Genomic DNA, 19,387 nt, shown 5'->3' on the forward strand with positions numbered 1-19,387 from the left:
TAGAGTTTTACTTATAACTCAATCTCAATACCTAGGGATGTGAATGACACAATAAACGGCTCCGCAAGGCCCGTTTAGTTAGCTCGATGTTTATTCTTGTGAAAAAAAACCTTTCTTTAATTGTTAGACCGATAGTGGTTTTTTTTGAGGAAAACACCTTTTTAACTTTTGGACCGATAAGTGAATGAACTTACACGGACGCCGTGTAGATACTTATCCCTCAGCTTGATTTTACAGCCTCCAGCAACACATGACTCGAGCTCATCTCATGATACAATATTTTTTTCAAAACGAAGGCAAAAGATTTGCCTCATCGATTAATTAAAAATAGAATTGCTTAGTTAATTAACAAAACATCAGCCGAAAACCGATACATATAGACCACGTGTGGACTACTCTCTAAGAAAGAAACTCCATGACCCCATGATCAACCTGACAACGCAGCAACCACAACCCTCGCACTTCTATGTCGCAGAGAAACCCCCAACAAAACCAAGGTTAAAGACAACAGACACCACCAAATCCACGGAGACGAGCCACTCTGAGATGGCGGTCAAAGAGGCTGAGAATTATCTATTAAGCAGCCACAGACGCCTTATCAAGGGCGTCACTTTTTTTGCCTATGCTCCTAAGAGCCTTCTTCACCTTCTTGATTTTGACCGTAGAAGAGCCTTCTTTACCTTCTTGATTTTGCCCGTAGAAGACTCCTCCGCTAGAAGGCAAGCAATTGCCTTGCCAGACACAGGGCTAGCTGCCTCCAGGGAGGCGAGCAAGCCACAAAGCTTTCTCTTGAACACCGCCTCGTCAATACATGCCAACATATCTTCCCGGTCAAAGTCGGACGATCGGATGGACTTCAGCGCCTCAGATTGAGGTGCCAAAGCCCCTACCTCATCAACCTCGGCATCCACAGACGCTACCTTGTCTCTCATAGACACCACCGCGTGAACATCATCAGCCTGGTACCACCGACATGATGGACTCTGGCGCCTTCAGTTGCTCGCATGGCAGATACAATCTTATGATACAAGAAACAATTGAGTAAAACAACCGATACTTCATTTACCTACTACTAGGTACAACCAGGATTGAGATCTGGGGTTCTAATTGGAGTTTACTTAGAAGAGCACAACCCGCCACCAGTTTCTTCATGCACGCAAGCAGGAAGAAGGTACTAGCAAGTAGTAGCAACAACATATGTAGTACTACTACAGTTAGGTGTCTACTAGGTAGCAGCAACCAGCACCTTCACATAAGCTAGCATCATGCCCATAACCACGGCCGAAACCATAACTCAACACTCAATCTACCATAAGCTTATATGTTTCTACAGACATTCCATATCAGTAAGATACCGACTCCTTTACATCACGGTGGGAAGATGACACAACCACAGGCATCGATATCAGGTCCGTTGCTGCCAGAATTACTGGGCTTGAATTTCCGTTGCTGCCACTTGCCACGTTTATCCTTTGTATCGACCACGGCCCGTCGTTGTTCACGGGTAGCTCTCATCCATCTCCTGTGAACTTGATACCAGTCCCAATGAAAGGACATCAATCTCAGTAGCAGCCACACCCATAAACTGTATTCTTTGCCTCGAATGGCTTCTCACGAGTTTCAGATGTTGCCTTTGATCTTTTTTGGTCGCTGGCATCTCCAAGCATCTTTTCTTTCGGTATCAGTGTTGATGGCACAATTTGCATGATGCTGAAACAATTGAACCAGGTACAAAATTAAAATCACTAAGGGCTCCGTTTAATAATAAAGAAGAGAGGCCACTCATTTTCTTGTACTTGTCCAAAGCTTGAATGACATCACTGATTTTGCTACGCATGGCTTCAACGGATGCTGAAGGATCACTCGGTGATCCGTGTAGAGCCAAGTCGAAATCTTCCAAAGCTCTAGGAAACAACAGACATTATGATCAGATATAAAGGTAAGTTTATTTCACAAACATATGCCTGGTTTCCTCATCTATATACCTTCGGCAAAAATCCACAGCCTTCGATGCAGCTTCACCTTGATCATTAGCATATTTTACCATCTGCATCACGATTTTATTAGGATTCAGTCACAATGGGAATTCATAACATCAATTTAAATAATTGCCCAAGAATGCTGACGGTTCATAATTTGAAATCAAGCAATTGCTTTATAAACACGCTAGCACGGCTGCCTAAATAGTTTGGACAAATAAATGAAGAATCTGAAGCTTGTCAAAGAGAAGTTGTGTGCGTGGTCCAAAGAAACAGAAATAGAAACTTGACCACAAAGGGTTTATATCAAAGAGATAAGGATACACTCGTAACATGAAGCCCTGGACTATATCTGTGGGATACAATAACAGAACTTACTGGTCTGATACTGGAACGCAGAGATGATACTGGAGAAAACTGAAGTAATAATCTGTATGTGTTGTCAGTTGACCTCTCAATTTCCAAGCATTGATCTGCAATTGACCATACAGATGTGAATGTCCTGGTCATGACAGCCAATTTGCAAGAACATATATCTGCAGAGCTAATGATGCTATCACATGGGCTGCGCTTGCTTAAGATGTTCACCAAGAAAGTTACAGACATACATGTGAAGAGTGAAAGCACATAAAATTTACAAGCATATTATACTTGACATGGGCAAGCATTTAGAGTAATACTGCAGATTAAATTCAGAAGATATTAACAGATGATGCTAAGAAATTAATTACAGATCAACGGTCTAAACATGCACTTGGTGAATGTTGGCTGCACATCTAGTATGTCATAACCAAGACAAATAAAGATCATATATCAAGAAGTCAGGCTTATTAGTTACCAAGTTCTTGAAGCCAGTCTAGAGTCCGCAGCACTTGCACCACACACTGCTTTGCACTCAACCTGGCAACAGACATCCTACAGAAGCAGCAGCATAAACGAAATAGATATCATGCAAAAAATCAAATACTGGAACAGCTAAAATTAGCGATGTGTGAATTACCGCTTAGAGCACTTGTCCGCTGGATTATCCATGCCTGCCCCTGCAATAGTTTGAGACAACGAAACAGTTAGATAAAAAGGACGGCAAAAGAAAAATGTATACCTTATCAATTGAGTAATTTTATTGCCCCGTCAGCAGATAATGGATCAAAAAAATTGGAGGATACATCATTACATCATTGGATTGCTCTCATTTCTTCTAACGAATTATACCAGTGTGCCATAAACAGCATGCATAGCAAGACCATCCTGCAGTGGTAATATGGTGTCTGAGGATGTGCGCAGGTTGGTCAAGCACACATGGCCGAAAGGACAAGCAACATGAGATGGAAAGACACTGGCCCTAGCAGATTGCTGTTATTAGTGGATTTCATGATAGTTGTGGTATTTCATGCTGCATAAGCCACTTGAGGTTGTCTATATCCATTGATGCTTTAATTCGGTTCATGGAACAGATTTGAATTAGCAGCAACAAATCATTGTTTTTCCTGGTTGGTTGGAGGAATGGATGAGTCAGTTCATCATGCACAGCCTCAGTTATCATAAGCACTAAGTGCCGAACAAGTTAACTAGGTATGGGATCATCCCACAAAAAACAAAAAATGGCCTCATGATACACCTGGACTATCTTTGACAATGTCAACAGCTATTTCATCTTGCATACTTGCACAATATGAAACTTGAGGTTACAGAATATATGATGTGTGTTCATGAACCCCGTGTTGCCTGCCTGTATAAGTGAGGTCTCCATAGTCCATACACAGGGTCCATGCTGGTAGCACATTTAGTAAGTATGGGCTGCAGCTTCATGCGTGTTTCTAACGCATCAACATGTATGAATCATAGCTAGATTTTAACATTAATGAAACCAGCTAAAAGTTAATGACCACGAACAGTCCAATGTCCATAGTGTCAATACTGAAACATTGTCCTAAGCACATATAACCAACAGACAACAAAGAATTCAAAAGATAAGACTGCGAGTTAAATTATTACATGGGCATAAAGGTAGAAGAAGCACCTGGGGTCATGTTGAGGTACTTGGGGAAGTCGCATGAAGAGTACATTGCAATGTGGTACGTGTACCGTCCAAGAGAGAACTGGACCATTGCTTCCACACCTGCCCTTTCCATGTCAACTGCGATGGCCCAGGCAGTCTCGTCGTCAGCATTCACCTTAGCCACCATGTAAAAAAGATCGTCATCACGCCTGCTCGGCAGCGGGGTATAGAAAATAAGTTTCTTCAAGTCCAGTTTTTGGGTCTCATCACACCACAGCCCAGGCAATACAGCAGAAAAACTTTGGTCAACTGAGATGTTAGCAACATCGACCGTGGAGCGGATCTCCCACTTGTCCCAGGAGATCTTCCTCTCCCACACAGTGGCTCTCCAACCTATACCGCTGGTCCTGACAACAGGGTCATCAAATTCTACCTCGATGAATTTGATGAGATCGCCGGAGCAGGCAACATTGCAATAATACTGAGGGGCGAGCTCAGGGTGGCCATCCTCGTCGAGAAAGCTAACCCTTGATTCGGGGAACGGGATAAATTTGATGACAGGATTCCCGTCCAACAGGTTGCAAAGAAGGACAATGCCACGCATGAGCTCAACCCAGCCCAGTGAGCCTGCAACAGAGATCTGCTGTGACATGCCATGTCGACAACACATGAGCCTCTCAGACTTGGTTAAGTGCCGCAACGACACCCTGTGGCTGCTCCACGCCCGAGTTTCAGACGAGAAGACGTGCGCATGAAACCACCAATCAGAATCTTTGCCAAGACACTGGCGGTCGATGTAGGCGACGGCGTAGTGCTGGCCGTCGGCGCAGGGCAAGAGGCCGAACCCCGTTCTCCTGAAGACCGTGGAGCTGGGGTCCCGGTCCGGGAGCAGCTGCAGCGACTGCTTCCCTGCGGGGGCGGCTCTGTAGACGAAGTGGTCGATGGAGCCCCTGAATGAGAGGCAGAAGACGACGAAGGCGGCCGCGGCGCAGACGAGGGAGGGCGGCTCCTTCTCGTGGAAGACGGAGGGGTCGAGACCGGGGCAGTTGAAGGTGAAGTAGGAGACGCCCGGCGGGTCGACGAGCCAGAAGGACACCTCCACGGCTTGGCCCTCGCTGGTCCGGCACTTGGCGGTGGTCTCGTTCCGGCGTTCCAAGAAACGCGGCTCCTCGCAGAGGAAGACCCAGTCGGGAAATCCGGAGGCGGAGTCGGCGGCTTTTGAGCCCATCAGGGTGGAGGGCTGGAAGGAAAGAGCGGGGAGCGCCATGGATCTTGATACCGAGGTCGGACGCAACAGGCTCTAGGGCAACAAATTTGGCGGGGAATCAGGTTGCCCGCCGAACACGGGATTGGTGGAATCCGGGGAAAGGTTGGTGATGGTGGCGGTGTTACTTCAGGTACAGAGGCGACTCGGCGGGAGGTGTAGGCGTCGGCGGGAATCGCCGGTCGAGGACGGGGAACCCTTAAGACCCGTCAAAACTTGTTAAAATTCCAGTTTAGTCCAAAACCAAAACGGACTCCACTTATCCACTACGGCGCGGCACCTGGTGTCAAGCGAGCGCACGGCCGCGCACACAAATCCAACGGCTATTACTCCATCGCGCTGGATGATTGTAGGGAGAACGTTCGCTCCTTAAAATTGCTGTTGACTAAGCCTTTTTTCTTGGGACTATCTATTTAACATTTGACTGTTTTCCAATTGGATATCATTCAAATTTTCTGAGCAATGTTCTGTTGACATCTGTATTTGCCCAATAAACAAAACGGATATCACTTCCCTGGAATATCATCAAATCTCGCAGACTTTGTATTGGGGATAGCAGATTGAATAGAAACACTCTTATTGCATGCAAAATCACAGAAAAAACTAGCAGTCAATTGAATTATGAACAAACCAAAAGAAAAAAATAAACAGGGAAATAAAATGAAAGCGAAAGTAAAAAAGATGAAACTAACCAAATGAGAACTTGCTCAGTGAATGATTCTCACTGCCAAAAACTTCCACGGAAGCATGAATGTTTGCAAGAAAAGAAGATTGCAACACACAATTCAATACATCAACAATGAGAGACTCTGAACATTCAACAAAAATCTTAGGCTTCTCTTGATGTCTGGCCTGAACAAGATCCACAAGTTCATGAGCAAACTGTAAAAAAGAAAGAAAGAATAAAAGGAGTTAGAATACCACTAAATAACATATAATCAGTACGAATAAAAATAGTAGGAATTACAGTAGGACTACTACAGCAACAAACAATAACTAGGAAGAGCAATTACCTCAGAGCCAAAATGATCACCAAAATTTGACTCAACTCTTGTAGCAAATGGAACATCAGATGCATCAAAATCCATACTCTTACTCGCTGAAGATTTTTGAACAGAACCCTGAAACAATAGAGTGGTACATGAGAAATATAAAACTGAACCACACAGCACAAAGAAAAAAAAACAAGCAAAACTAACTAATCTGAAAACTAAATGAAGTACAAGCTCTCTTCAATGGCCTCTTTCCATAAGAGCGGCTATTGTTTCTGTCAAGCTCTGAAAACTGTTTAACTTTGTTACCTCTCCACGCAAGAATCCGAGGTTTCACATCAGAAAATTGAGTGAAGACCAAAATTAAGTGGCCATTGAAGCAGGGAAATAGAATAAACGGGAAATCAGTACACAGCTTCAGTTTCTACAAAAAACAAAAAGAGAAATGCATTACAAATACAGGACTGTAATAGTGCATTGGAGAAAATTTGGCAACCAATAGAGAAGATAACAAAATAAAGTGTAGAGAGAGATCAATATCAAAAAAGGACTAACCATGTTTCTTCTTCCAGCACATGATAACTTCCTCTTCAAACATTTCACTTTCTGAAAAAATTAGGATGACAACAATTTATAAGCCATCAGAAAAAAAACACTTAAAGTTAAACCAACAAAAACAAAAACACATACATGATCCATATAGAAGTCAAATAGAGATTTGTCAAGCCCTCCTAGAGACTTCCTGAAATAAAGTTAAAGCGAACATACACATAAATTTAAAAATGAAAAGAAATAGTTCAAATTAATTAAAACTAGGGAAGAAAAAGAAATAAATACCAAAGACATAGGATTAGAACCATCATCGCAAAATCGTTAGGCACAAACGGATCATTCAGAGAATCTGCACTCTCAAGAGAGAGACTAGTGGTACACCCTTGTGAGAAACTTTCCGCAGCCGCCCCATTGAAGCAAACCTAAAATAAAAAAGGCAAATGAAGCAGAACCAACACAAACACTACAAACAACAATCCCCAAACCTAGATCTAGAAGCTACAAAACCAACCAGATAGCTGAATATTAAACGCATGTACAAAACTTGAGACTGCAAGCCCTGCATGTCATACTTTAATTACAGTCTTCAACCACAAAAATTACAGTGAAATACTCGAGGAAAATACACTGTAAAACTCTAGAGAAATACATTGTAAGTCATACTGTAATTACAGTCCTCAAGCACACAAATTACAGTGTAATACTCTAGGGAAAATACAGTGTAAAAGTCTGGTGAATTACATTGTAAGTCATTCTTTAATTACAGTCCTCAAGCACACAAATTACAGTGTAATACTCTAGGGAAAATACAGTGTAAAAGTCTGGTGAATTACATTGTAAGTCATTCTTTAATTACAGTCCTCAAGCACACAAATTACAGTGTAATACTCTAGGGAAAATACAGTGTAAAAGTCTGGTGAATTACATTGTAAGTCATACTTTAATTACAGTCCTCAAGCACACAAATTACAGTGTAATACTCTAGGGAAATACAGTGTAAAAGTCTGATGAATTACATTGTAAGTCATATTGAAATTACAGTCCTCAAGCACACAAATTACAGTGTAATACTCTAGGGAAAATACAGTGTAAAATTCTGATGAATTACACTGTAAGTCATACTGAAATTACAGTCCTCCAACCATACAACTTACAGTGAAAAACTCTAGGGAAATAGAGTGTAACACTCTGATGAATTACATTGTAAGTCATACAGAAATTACAGTCCTCCAACCATACAACTTACTGTGAAAAACTCTAGGGAATTACATTGTAACCATACAAACTACAATGTAAAACTATATGGAAATACACTGTAAAACTCTGGAGATTTTCAGTGCAAGCCCTGTGGTTACAGTATAAAACTATAGGGAAATGCACTGTAAAACTCTGGAGATTTACAGTGTAAGCCCTACCACAATTACAGTCCTCAAATTAGGTTAATTACAGTATAAAACTCTAGGGAAATACACTGTAAAAACTACGGTGAGTTACATTGCAAGTGAACTACTCAACCATGCTAAGTACATTATAAAACTCTAGAGAATTGCAGTGCAAAACTAGGATAAATTACAGTGTAAGCCCTACCACAAATACAATAAATCAGCCATACAAATGTAAGTCAAACATACTATAGTGAACTTCAGAGATACATTACAGTATTCATCGGGCATAAAGAACAAAACTGAAACTAGGGGAAATACAGTCTAAATCAGGGATACATCAAATAGAAATTCAGAAAGAAAAAAATTACAGTGATAATACATGGGGCACGACAATACAATACCGCAAAAAGTGGACCAAGCAATCAACAATAACCCTAAGCTACAAAACCAGACAAGTACACCTAACAGCGCCAACGAGACCTGAAACATAAACCTAATACCGGAGAAAAAGGGATCTGTGGCGAACTAAAGCGAGTACAGGGGACCCGCGACAATCTGACGCGAGCAGAGGGTATTCCACGGCGAACTAACACCGACCGAGGGGAATTTCAGGGGGGAACTGACGCCAACAGAGGGAATCCGTGGCGAACTCCATAGATGAGCATCGGTTAACAACAAACTACACTAACCAACCGCTAATAATCATCAAGAAGTAACATGATCCACAACAAGAACAACAAATCGACCGCGAGACCTAGATCTGGAAGCTACAGGACCAAAATCGAAGCAAATCGCATGGGGGAAAGAGGGAGCGACAACGGGAACTAACCAGGGAAGCACTAATCGAAGAGAACACAAATCGCCTCGCCGCCTCCGCCGCTCGAGCGCCACCTGTTGCTGCCTCTCTGCCCTTTCGAAAAAGTTCTGCCCAAATGATAATGGAGAAGAATTCAAAAGGGGGGCAAAGGAAAAGAAACACGGGCGTCCGGTAAGTCAGTAACGGGCAGACCCAAAAACCCGTGTCCGGCAAAATAAAACCAAACCCGAGACAAAGGAAACCAGCCAGAAAACCACATATCTTAGCGCGAATCACAAAGCACGATCAGACAGCCACAAATTTGAATGACAGCCAATTGAAAATCACTCGACTGAAAAATAGCAAAACCGTTTTTCTTTTGACGAAAAAAGAACTTTATTGGACATTGGGCACGGTAACATCATTTATGAGGAGGGGCACGATGTCTTTCAGAGCTTTCTCAAACCAATCATGAGTTGCATATAAAATCTAGTTACCATCGCGAACTCATGAGTGACCACATTTGCTTCCTCGTTACAATGTTCGAAACTAGTGAGAGGGAAGTCATGAGTCATACAATAATAATTATCAAAAACAGTTGCCGCCACTCCCACATATACCTCTTCATTCGTTATGATGTTAATGCCCTTGAATTTATCCAAGTTGATAAATAGTCGATTGCATCCGGCCCTTTGCACGAGAGATAATTCAAATCTTAAAGCCAAAGCCTTCGTTATCTAGACTTCTCCACACAAATCAATTCTCATATTGAAAGTAACTTTATCATCTCTTAAAATTGCACGAGTCGTGCCCATTAGCAAAAAGCAAGCGAAGAAGATGAACGAAAGAGGGGCGAAGAAAAGACACATATTTTCAAAAATCGTTTTAGAAGTGAGGGAGAGGAAAACGAAAGGCGAATGACGGACAATGTAATGCAAGAGATGAGAGTATATGATGGGTATTTGGTATGTCTTGACTTGTTGTAGATCTCCCCGGCAACGACGCCAGAAATTCTTCCTGCTACTTCTTGAGCTTGCGTTGGTTTTTCCCTTGAAGAGAAAAGAGTGATGTAGCAAAGTAGAATAAGTATTTCCCTCAGTTTGAGAACCAAGGTATCAATCTAGTAGGAGACAACTCACAAGTCACTGAATACCTGCACAAACAATCAAACAACTTGCACCCAACGCGATAAAGGGATTCTCAATCCCTTCATGGTTACTTGCAAAAGTGAGATCTGATAGAGACAAATAAAAGGTAAAGTAAATATTTTTGGTATTTTTGGTTTATAGATCGGAAAATAAAAGATTGCAAAGGAAGTAAAACGGAAACTAAAATTATAGATCGGAAACTTATATGATGGAAAATAGATCTGGGGGCCATAAGTTTCACTAGAGGCTTCTCTCAAGATAGAAAATATTGCGGTGGGTGAACAAATTACTACCGAGAAATTGATAGAAAAGCGCAAAGTTATGACGATATCTAAGGCAAAGTTATGAATATAGGCATCACGTCTGTGTCAAGTAGACCGAAACGATTCTGCATATACTACTACTGTTACTCTACACATCGACCGCTATCTAGCATGCATCTAGAGTATTAAGTTCATATAGAATAGAGTAACTCATTAAACAAGATGACATGATGTAGAGGAATTAACTCAAGCAATATGATGAAAACCCCATCTTTTTATCCTCGATGCCAACAATACAATACGTGCCTTGCTGCCCCTACTGTCACTGGGAAAGGACACCACAAGATTGAACCCAAAGCTAAGCATTTCTCCCATTGTAAGAAAAACCAATCTAGTTGGCTAAACCAAATCGATGGTTCGAAGAGACTTGCAAAGATAAAATAATGTATATAAGAATTCAGAGAAGATTCAAATAATACTCATAGATAAGCTGATCATAAATCCAACAATTCATCGGATCTCAACAAACACACCGCAAAAAAAGTATTACATCGAATAGATCTCGAAGAACATCGAGGAGAATATGGTATTGAGAATCAAAGAGAGAGAAGAAGCCATCTAGCTATTAGCTATGGACCCGTAGGTCAGTGGTAAACTACTCACGCTTCATCAGAAGGGCAATGGTGTTGATGTAGAAGACCTCTGTGATCGAATCCCCCTCTGGCAGGACGCCGAAAAAGCCCCTAGATGGGATCTCACGGGTACAGAAGTTGCGGCGGTGCAAAATATTTTCGTGGCTCTCTTTGTGGTTTTGGGATATATGAGAATATATAGGCGAAGAAACTAGGTCGGTGGAGTCATGAGGGGCCCACAAGGGTTGATGGTACGCCCTCCGTCCTTGTGGCCTCCTTGCGGCCGCCTCGTGGTTTCTCTGACTTGCACTCCAAGTCCTCTGGATGTCTTCTGGTCCAAGAAAAATCATCGCGAAAGTCTTATTCCGTTTGGTATTTCTTTTCCGCGAAACTCTAAAACAAGGAAAAAACAGGAACTGGCACTGGGCTCTAGGTTAATAGGTTAGTCCCAAAAATAATATAAAATAGCATATTAATGCATATAAAACATCAAAGCCAATAATATAATAGCATGGAACAATAAAAAAAATTATAGATACATTGGAGCCGTATCAAGGGGGTTGCGGGAATGGGGATCAGGATTCCTGGATTCGGGGGTTGCCGGCACTGGAGCAGATGAGTCGGGGAAGCTTAAGGAGGAAGACCTAAATAGACCTAGGAATTTTCATCGCAAACGGTTCCTACAAAAAACTGTGTGTGATATTGTTGATATTTTTTATTAGCTGTGAAAGACGAATTTGGAGTAAAGTGGCAACAGATGGTGTTTTAAATGTACGAGAAAATTTGTAGTACTAATACAACTGTCATGTCAAATTTTAGAAAATTTCATGGGTCATTTGACCTTTTAAGACATTTAAGTGATTTTCTAGCCATTTAATGACTGTAATTCAAATTTGAACTTCATGTACATGCAACAGCTAACCATAACGGTTTGAAAAGTCATATTTTGTGTACTTGTGTGTGTGCTAATTCCATATGCAGTAAATTGGAAGGAATATTCAAACATATTGGTCTCACGGCTATGACATAATTAAGCATGGAGTGCCATGGCATTTAAATTCCAAAAAAATAATAAAAAAGATCAGAAACACATGAAACCTTGCTTGATGTAATGTCATGCCACCAAGACGATGTGGTAAATTTTTTGGTATGTTTAACGAAAGTTTGGATATACACCCCTCACAAACTGAAGCAACTCACTAGAAAGCTCGTGGTTCCGAGAGAGAACAATGCATGTTTGATGACAAATGGGCGATAACTTCCTCTTACGGGCTTCAAAAAATTTCTACAGTTAATGTGTACTAATACAACCGTTGTGTCAAAATTTGGAAAATTTCAGGGGTCATTTGACCTTTTTAAGACATTTAAGTGATTTTCTAGCCATTTAATGACTGTAATCCAAACTTGGGCTACATCTACATGCAACAACTAACCATAACGGTTTGGAAAAATCATATTTGTTTACTTGTGTACGAGTTAATTTCATGTGCAGTAAATTGGAAGGAAATTTTAAACATATTGGTCTCACGCCCTGGACACATGCATGGAGTGCCATGGCATTTAAATTCCAAAAAAATTAAAAAAGATCAGAAACACATGAAACCTTGCTTGATGTAATGTCATGCCACCAAGATGATGTGGTAAAAAATTTGGCATGTTTGACGAAAGTTTGGATACACACCCCTCACAAACCGAAGCAACTCACTAGAAGGCTCATGGTTTCGATAGGGAATAATGCATGTTCGATGACGAACGGGTGATAGCTTCCTCTTACGGCCTTAATTTTTTTTCTACATTTAACGTGCAATAATACAATTGTCATGTCAAAATTTGGAAAATTTCAAGGGTCATTTGACCATAATCCAAATTTGAACTACATCTACATGCAACGGCTAACCATAATGGTTTGAAAAATCATATTTGTGTACTTGTGTGCAAGTCAATTCCATGTGCAGCAAATTAGAATGAAATTTCAAACATATTGGTCTCATGGCATGGACACATGCATGGAGTGCCATGGCATTTAAATTCCAAAAAAAAGATCAGAAACACATGAAACCTTGCTTGATGTAATGTCATGCCACCAAGATGATGTGGTAAAAAAATTGGCATGCTTGACAAAAGTTTGGACACACACCCCGCACAAACCAGAGCAACTCACTAGAAGGCTCGTGGTTCCGAGAGGGAACAATGCATCACTGGTACAATGAGGTACTATACAAACGATTTTTAACCCCTTTCCGCGACGGCATTTGGAACCATCACCAAGTGAGTGTGGGCGATAGGGGGGTCCTTTTAACACGACCTAGAAACCGTCGGGATAGGGATCCAATATGCATATACAGTACTCCTACTCGTTTGTGCTTGCATTGCCATCACAGTCGGTAATCTGTGGTGCTATGTTTACGATGCGCAGCCCATCACAAATGGTTCACTATTATAGAACGTGTATGATAAGCAGATAATCACACACATTCGCTTTTTCCAGAGCGTATGCGATAACTAATTAAGAAGATTAGCTAATCGTCGTACGAGTGTCGGACAGGATTACGAAACATCGGACCGTCGTAACATCATTGTACACGATAACTATCGCACACGCTATTCCGTGGTGCAATGTTTACGATGCATACTTCATCAGAAACAGTTCATGGTTGCGAATCTTGTACGATAAGGCAACTATCACAAACATTTAGTTTGCCCGCACGTTTGTAATATTGTTTGACATCACACACGCTTTGCAAACGGTAACTGTGTGCATGCTTGCACATATTTTCTCTCCGTGAACCGTGTCGGATTTGTTGGAAATATGCCCTAGAAGCAATAATAAAGTGGTTATTATTATATTTCCTTGTTCATGGTAACTGTCTATTGTTCACGCTATAATTGTATTGATCGGAAACCGTAATACATGTGTGAATACATAGATCGTAATATGTCCCTAGTAAGCCTCTAGTTGACTAGCTCGTTGATCCATAGATGGTCATGGTTTCCTGACCATGGACATTGGATGTTGTTGATAACGGGATCACATCATTAGGAGAATGATGTGATGGACAAGACCCAATCCTAAGCATAGCACAAGATCGTGTAGTTCGTTTGCTAAAAGCTTTTCTAATGTCAAGTATCATTTTCTTAGACCATGAGATTGTGCAACTCCCGGATAACGTAGGAATGCTTTAGGTGTACCAAACGTCACAACGTAACTGGGTGGGTATAAAGGTGCACTACAGGTATCTCCGAAAGTATCTGTTGGGTTGGCACGAATCGAGACTGGGATTTGTCACTCCGTATGGCAGAGAGGTATCTCTGGGCCCACTCGGTAATGCATCATCATAACGAGCTCAATGTGACTAAGGAGTTGGTCACGGGATCATGCGTTATGGAACGAGTAAAAAGACTTGCCGGTAACGAGATTGAACGAGGTATGGGGATACCGACGATCGAATCTCGGCCAAGTAACATACCGATGGACAAAGGGAATTGTATACGGGATTGATTGAATCCCCGACATCGTGGTTCATCCGATGAGATCGTCGTGGAACATGTGAGAACCAACATGAGTATCCAGAGCCTGCTGTTGGTTATTGGCCGGAGAGATGTCTCGGTCGTTTACATGGGTGCCATCATATCTTCTGATCCTTTTTTGCTTATGGTCAGTAAGGGACTTTTGTTCTATGCTTTGAGTAGATTCATGCCATGCCTTGTATTGCTATGATCTGATCCTGTAGCATGTTGTTATCTTGCTCTAAACATTGCTTCCTGATGTTAATTCCTGACATGTTATTATTTTCACTGATATCTTTTGCACTTTTGCCATGCTGATATCTTTTGCACTTTTGCCATGCTTGTTTGAACCTGCTCTTGTGTGATTTACCTGTATCTCAGTGTTCATCTTTTGTCAAGCATCTTGAGTAGATCACTGCCATGTGCTTTGTTGTTATGTTGGAGTGCAATAGCTTAGTTCCTTGTTGCATTCTAGATGGCATTTAGCTGTTAATCGCAGAATTGTGCCATTATTGTTTTGCTTGCCATTTGCAAACCGTGCATCCGATTCCGGTGATCTTTATATCGATTTCGACCGAAATCAACTCATCTTTACAGCGGCACACTTGGTTTGCCAAGTTGAGGCCTGGTTAAATATTTTCCTTCCAGAGCTCGCATATGCATTGCATATCACATCCCGCATATCATGACATGTTTTGCATCATGTTGCTTGCACATTGCACCATGGTTGATTGTTGTTTCCTTTGCTTGTATTCTTTCTTTGGGTAGAGCTAGGAGACGATTACGTGATCGAGGAACCCGTTGAGCACGCTTACGAGGTTCAAGCTTTCGTCAACTCGAAGAACTTTGCAGGCAAGATGACCATACCCTCGAAATCACTTCAATCTTTGCTTGCTAGTTGTTCACTCTTTTGCTATGCCGCGATACCTACCACTTGCTTTAACATGCCTCCCATATTTCCATGACAAGCCTCTAACCCACCTTTTCCTAGCAAACCTTTGTTTGGCTATGTTACCGCTTTGCTCAGCCCTCTTATAGAGTTGCTAGTTGCAGGTGAAGATGGAGTTTGTTCCTTGTTGGAACATGATTATTGTTGGGATATCATTATTATATCTTGTTTACTTTAATGCACCTATATACTTGGTAAAGGGTGAAAGGCTCGGCCTTATGCCTGGTGTTTTGTTCCATTCTTGCCGCCCTAGTTTTCGTCATACCGGTGTTATGTTCCTTGATTTTGCGTTCCTTACGCGGTTGGGTGTTATGGGAACCCCTTGACAGTTCACCTTGAATAAAACTCCTCCAGCAAGGCCCAACCTTGGTTTTACCATTTGCCACCTAAGCCTTTTTCCCTTAGGTTTCGCGGGCTCAAGGGTCATCTTTATTTTAAACCCCCGGCCAGTGCTTGTCTAAGTGTTGGTCCAACCTGAGCGATGTCCGGCGCCCCGTGGGCAACCAGGGTCTATGCCAACCCGACGTCTGGCTCATCCGGTGTGCCCTGAGAACGAGATATGTGCAGCTCCTATCGGGATTTGTCGGCACATTCGGGCGGCTTTGCTGGTCTTGTTTTTCCATTGTCAAAATATCTTGTAATCGGGATTCCGAGTCTGATCGGGTCGTCCTGGGAGAAGGAATATCCTTCATTGACCGTGAGAGCTTGTGATGGGCTAAGTTGGGACACCCCTGCAGGGTTTTGAACTTTTAAAAACCGTGCCCGCGGTTTTGGGCAGATGGGAATTTGTTAATATCTGGTTGTAGAAAACTTGACACTTAACTTAGTTAAAATGAATCAACCGCGTGTGTAACCGTGATGGTCTCTTTTCGGCGGAGTCCGGGAAGAGAACACGATCTCGTGTTATGCTTGAACATAAGTAGCTTCAGGATCACTTCTTGATCTTACAGCTTCTCAACCGTGCTTTGCTTCTCTTCTCGCTCTCATTTGCGTAAGTAGCCACCATATATGCTAGTGCTTGCTGCAGCTTCACCTCACTACCTTTTCCTATCCATAAGCTTAAATAGTCTTGATCGCGAGGGTGTGAGATTGCTGAGTCTCTGTGACTCACAGATTACTTCCAAAAACAGATGCAGGTGCCGATGATGCCAGTGCAGGGGACGCTACAGAACTCAAGTGGGAGTTTGACGAGGATTCGGGATGTTACTATGTTTCCTTTTCGGACGATCAGTAGAGGAGCCCAGTTGGGGCGATTAGGGATCTAGCATTTGGGGTTGTCTTTATTTATTTTGGTTCCCTAGTCGGACCTTGATTGTATTCTGGTTGATGTATGCTATATTTATATATTGTGTGAAGTGGCGATTGTAAGCCAACTCTTTATTCCTTTTTTATTCAGTACATGGGATGTGTAAAGATTACCCTTCTTGCGACATGCCTACTATGCGGTTATGCCTCTAAGTCGTGCTCTGACACGTGGGAGATATAGCCGCATCGTGGGTGTTACAGTTAAAGAAGGTCTACTGCATTACTTTTTGACAATGTGCGATACGTGTCATACAGTTGATCCATCCGACCTGTTTGTGATGAAATAAGCCGTGTGTGTTGTGGGCACACGCTTGCTAGTATCCCACCGTTTGTGATTGATGAATTCATCAACGACGGGTTCTCTAGTGTGGTCCGTGTTCATGTGATCATCATCTACTTCTTGTGCTAGCTCAATGTTCCTTCTATGCTAAGTTTCCATTAATTGATGGCGTTTTATGAATACGCCACCATTTCCCGCCATTTCCTCACCTATTTCCCACCACCCAGCGATATTGCGCATAAACCTAGGCGGCGCGCGACGCACGGAGGCGACAAGCGCAGCCTGTAGCACATCCACCTTTTCCAAGCATGCCAACCTACCAAAGCGCCGCCTCTGCCATCAACCTCGTCGACGAAGAAAACGAGCAGGCGCCACGGATCATCGAGGCCGAGGTGCTCCCCGGCAACACGATGGACGATGCCGTGATGCGCGTCATCGCCAGGGTTGAGTAGACCTTTGGCGCATGGCGCTTGAGCGCCGCGGATCAAGATAGGCATGTTAGCGCCGACAGTCTGCAGCTCGCCGCACAATATGATCGATGGCGCGCCGCAGAGCAAGCTAGGCGCGTCCGCGCCGATAGGCTGCGGCTCGCCGCACGACGAGACCGTTGCAGCGCCGCAGAGCGAGAGACGCGGTGCGCCACACAGCAAGAGTGGATCCATCGATGCTTACCTGCTGTTGACACGGCGTTGCAGCTGGGTACATGTCCCGTCAGTACCCCCATACCTTGCCAGGAGTGGGCAGAGGCCCTCTGCACCGTACTTGCACCAGAGGCCGGCCGCGCCGTACTTGCACCGGACGCCCGCCGCGTCGTTCACATGGGTCGCGCCGTTCGCCTTGTCCGCTTCCTGCTCGATGCCAGCGCGCTGGTCGGTAGGCTCGACCGCCTCCTTGGCCCAAGTGTCCACCTGGGCGCAGTAGAGGAACATGGCCGTCGCATCCTCAAGCTGGTGATCTCCGATGAAATAGCCAACTTGGAGCTCGAGATCGTGCTCCAGATGTACCGCGAGCATGTCGACCGCTTGGACGAACGCCTGCACGAGTTCAGGCAGAGCCAAGAGCTACCGTAGGCAAGGGCTACTGGTCATGGTCTCATGGACGCGTTTTATTTTGTTGAGTCGTTTCGACGTGGATAGCTGTGTATTCACAGCAATCATAGTATTGCTCTGTTTATTGCTCTGTTTCAATGTGTGTACTTTATTTTCCGTTCTTATATGTTCTGTTTCAATGTGTGTATATACGCGTTCCATTATGTATAGGTGGATGATAACAGTTAGATTCAAATTAGTATAAAAAACAGATAAAAATGGAATTCATAATATATATATATAAATATTAAGTGTTCATTAGTTCATTAGTTCATCATAGAATATATATATAATATCATCACATATACGTGATGATACTTAACTACTATGTACAATGCATAAAATTGAAAAAGAATAATATTAAAACTATTAATCCCTCTTGTGGCAAGTATTCCGGCAGCCCCTCGCCAGCAGCTCCGATAGTAGTTGGCACGCCCACCGGTGCTTCTCGTTGGTGGCACGCTAGAGCTTATCGGCCCACCCCCACGCATCGATGAGGTGCCCAGCGCCTTTGACCTTCCTCGCGAAGTACCCATCTTTGTACACCTCCTCCGCACGATGACGCGCCCGCCCCCAAAGCTCCGCAGCCTCCTTTTTCCAGGCGGCATCATGGGCTTCATAGGCCGCTTAATACCTGGCTTCCTCCTCCGCCATCTCCTTCTTGAACGCCACTTGCCTGACTTTCTCAGCCGGCGGCAGCGACTTCCACAGACAAAGATTATACTGGCCCCAAAACCAATCCAAAGTTGGGGGGTCCGGCGCAATCTAGTCCGGCGGCGCGTAGGGGTCCTCGCCACTGCTACTCGAGTGAGCATCCTTGGGGGGCGGCGACTCCTCGTTAGCGCGTGGGCAGACCGGCGGCGCCATGCCAGAAATTTGAGAGAGAGAGGGAGGGCAAGCGAGGGGGGGATGTAGATGAGAATGCAGGTGGGACGGCGTGAGCAAGGTAATATTTATTGGCGCCGGAATCTAGATCGATGGGAACAGTACACGCGCCGGTCGCGGAATTTACGAGTACAGTAGTTTGAATTACACACAATTCCTGTAGCAAAATCTGTGTGTGAACATAATAGCTGACGATTTTCAATACAGAACCGTGTCTGATTATTGATCCCCGCCACTCACCTACCAAACCTCGAGCCGTGAGATAGAGTGTCAATCGTGTGGGGGCCGGTTGTCTTGCCAGATCTTTAAATTTTCTATTTTGAACACCAGATATTTACATCATCTAATGAATTTTTAACTCAC

At 43.2% G+C, this 19,387-nt stretch overlaps 2 protein-coding genes across 2 annotated transcripts; both read right to left on the minus strand.

Moving 5' to 3' along the window:
* Positions 1-1,161: 1,161 nt before the first annotated feature.
* On the minus strand, positions 1,162-5,732 carry LOC125542524. The gene is made up of 7 exons (XM_048705591.1): positions 4,000-5,732; positions 2,980-3,019; positions 2,818-2,894; positions 2,358-2,452; positions 1,986-2,047; positions 1,797-1,904; positions 1,162-1,710 (listed from the first exon to the last, which is right to left on the minus strand). The coding sequence occupies exons 1-7, from the start codon at positions 5,243-5,245 to the stop codon at positions 1,563-1,565; spliced, it is 1,776 nt and encodes a 591-aa protein (XP_048561548.1). The 5' UTR covers positions 5,246-5,732; the 3' UTR covers positions 1,162-1,562.
* On the minus strand, positions 5,729-9,152 carry LOC125542525. The gene is made up of 7 exons (XM_048705592.1): positions 9,001-9,152; positions 7,072-7,208; positions 6,925-6,976; positions 6,790-6,840; positions 6,256-6,363; positions 5,935-6,124; positions 5,729-5,817 (listed from the first exon to the last, which is right to left on the minus strand). Exons 2-7 carry the CDS (start codon positions 7,095-7,097, stop codon positions 5,768-5,770), a joined length of 477 nt encoding a protein of 158 aa, XP_048561549.1. The 5' UTR covers positions 7,098-7,208; positions 9,001-9,152; the 3' UTR covers positions 5,729-5,767.
* Between the last annotated feature and the right edge of the window lie 10,235 nt (positions 9,153-19,387).

This window comes from Triticum urartu, chromosome 3, assembly GCF_003073215.2.
Source record: "Triticum urartu cultivar G1812 chromosome 3, Tu2.1, whole genome shotgun sequence".
NCBI lineage: Eukaryota > Viridiplantae > Streptophyta > Magnoliopsida > Poales > Poaceae > Triticum > Triticum urartu.

Excerpts from the sequence above, each read along its gene's own strand:
- LOC125542524 (XM_048705591.1), bottom strand. The coding sequence starts at position 5,245 with ATGGCGCTCCCCGCTCTTTCCTTCCAGCCCTCCACCCTGATGGGCTCA. Across the intron at positions 2,453-2,817 it reads AGACTGGCTTCAAGAACTTG|ATCAATGCTTGGAAATTGAG; the intron begins GTAACTAATAAG and ends GGTCAATTGCAG. Across the intron at positions 1,905-1,985 it reads GCTGTGGATTTTTGCCGAAG|AGCTTTGGAAGATTTCGACT; the intron begins GTATATAGATGA and ends GTTGTTTCCTAG.
- LOC125542525 (XM_048705592.1), bottom strand. The coding sequence starts at position 7,097 with ATGATGGTTCTAATCCTATGTCTTTG. Across the intron at positions 6,841-6,924 it reads TTGACTTCTATATGGATCAT|AAAGTGAAATGTTTGAAGAG; the intron begins GTATGTGTTTTT and ends TAATTTTTTCAG. Across the intron at positions 6,364-6,789 it reads GTGCTGGAAGAAGAAACATG|GGTTCTGTTCAAAAATCTTC; the intron begins GTTAGTCCTTTT and ends CTATTGTTTCAG.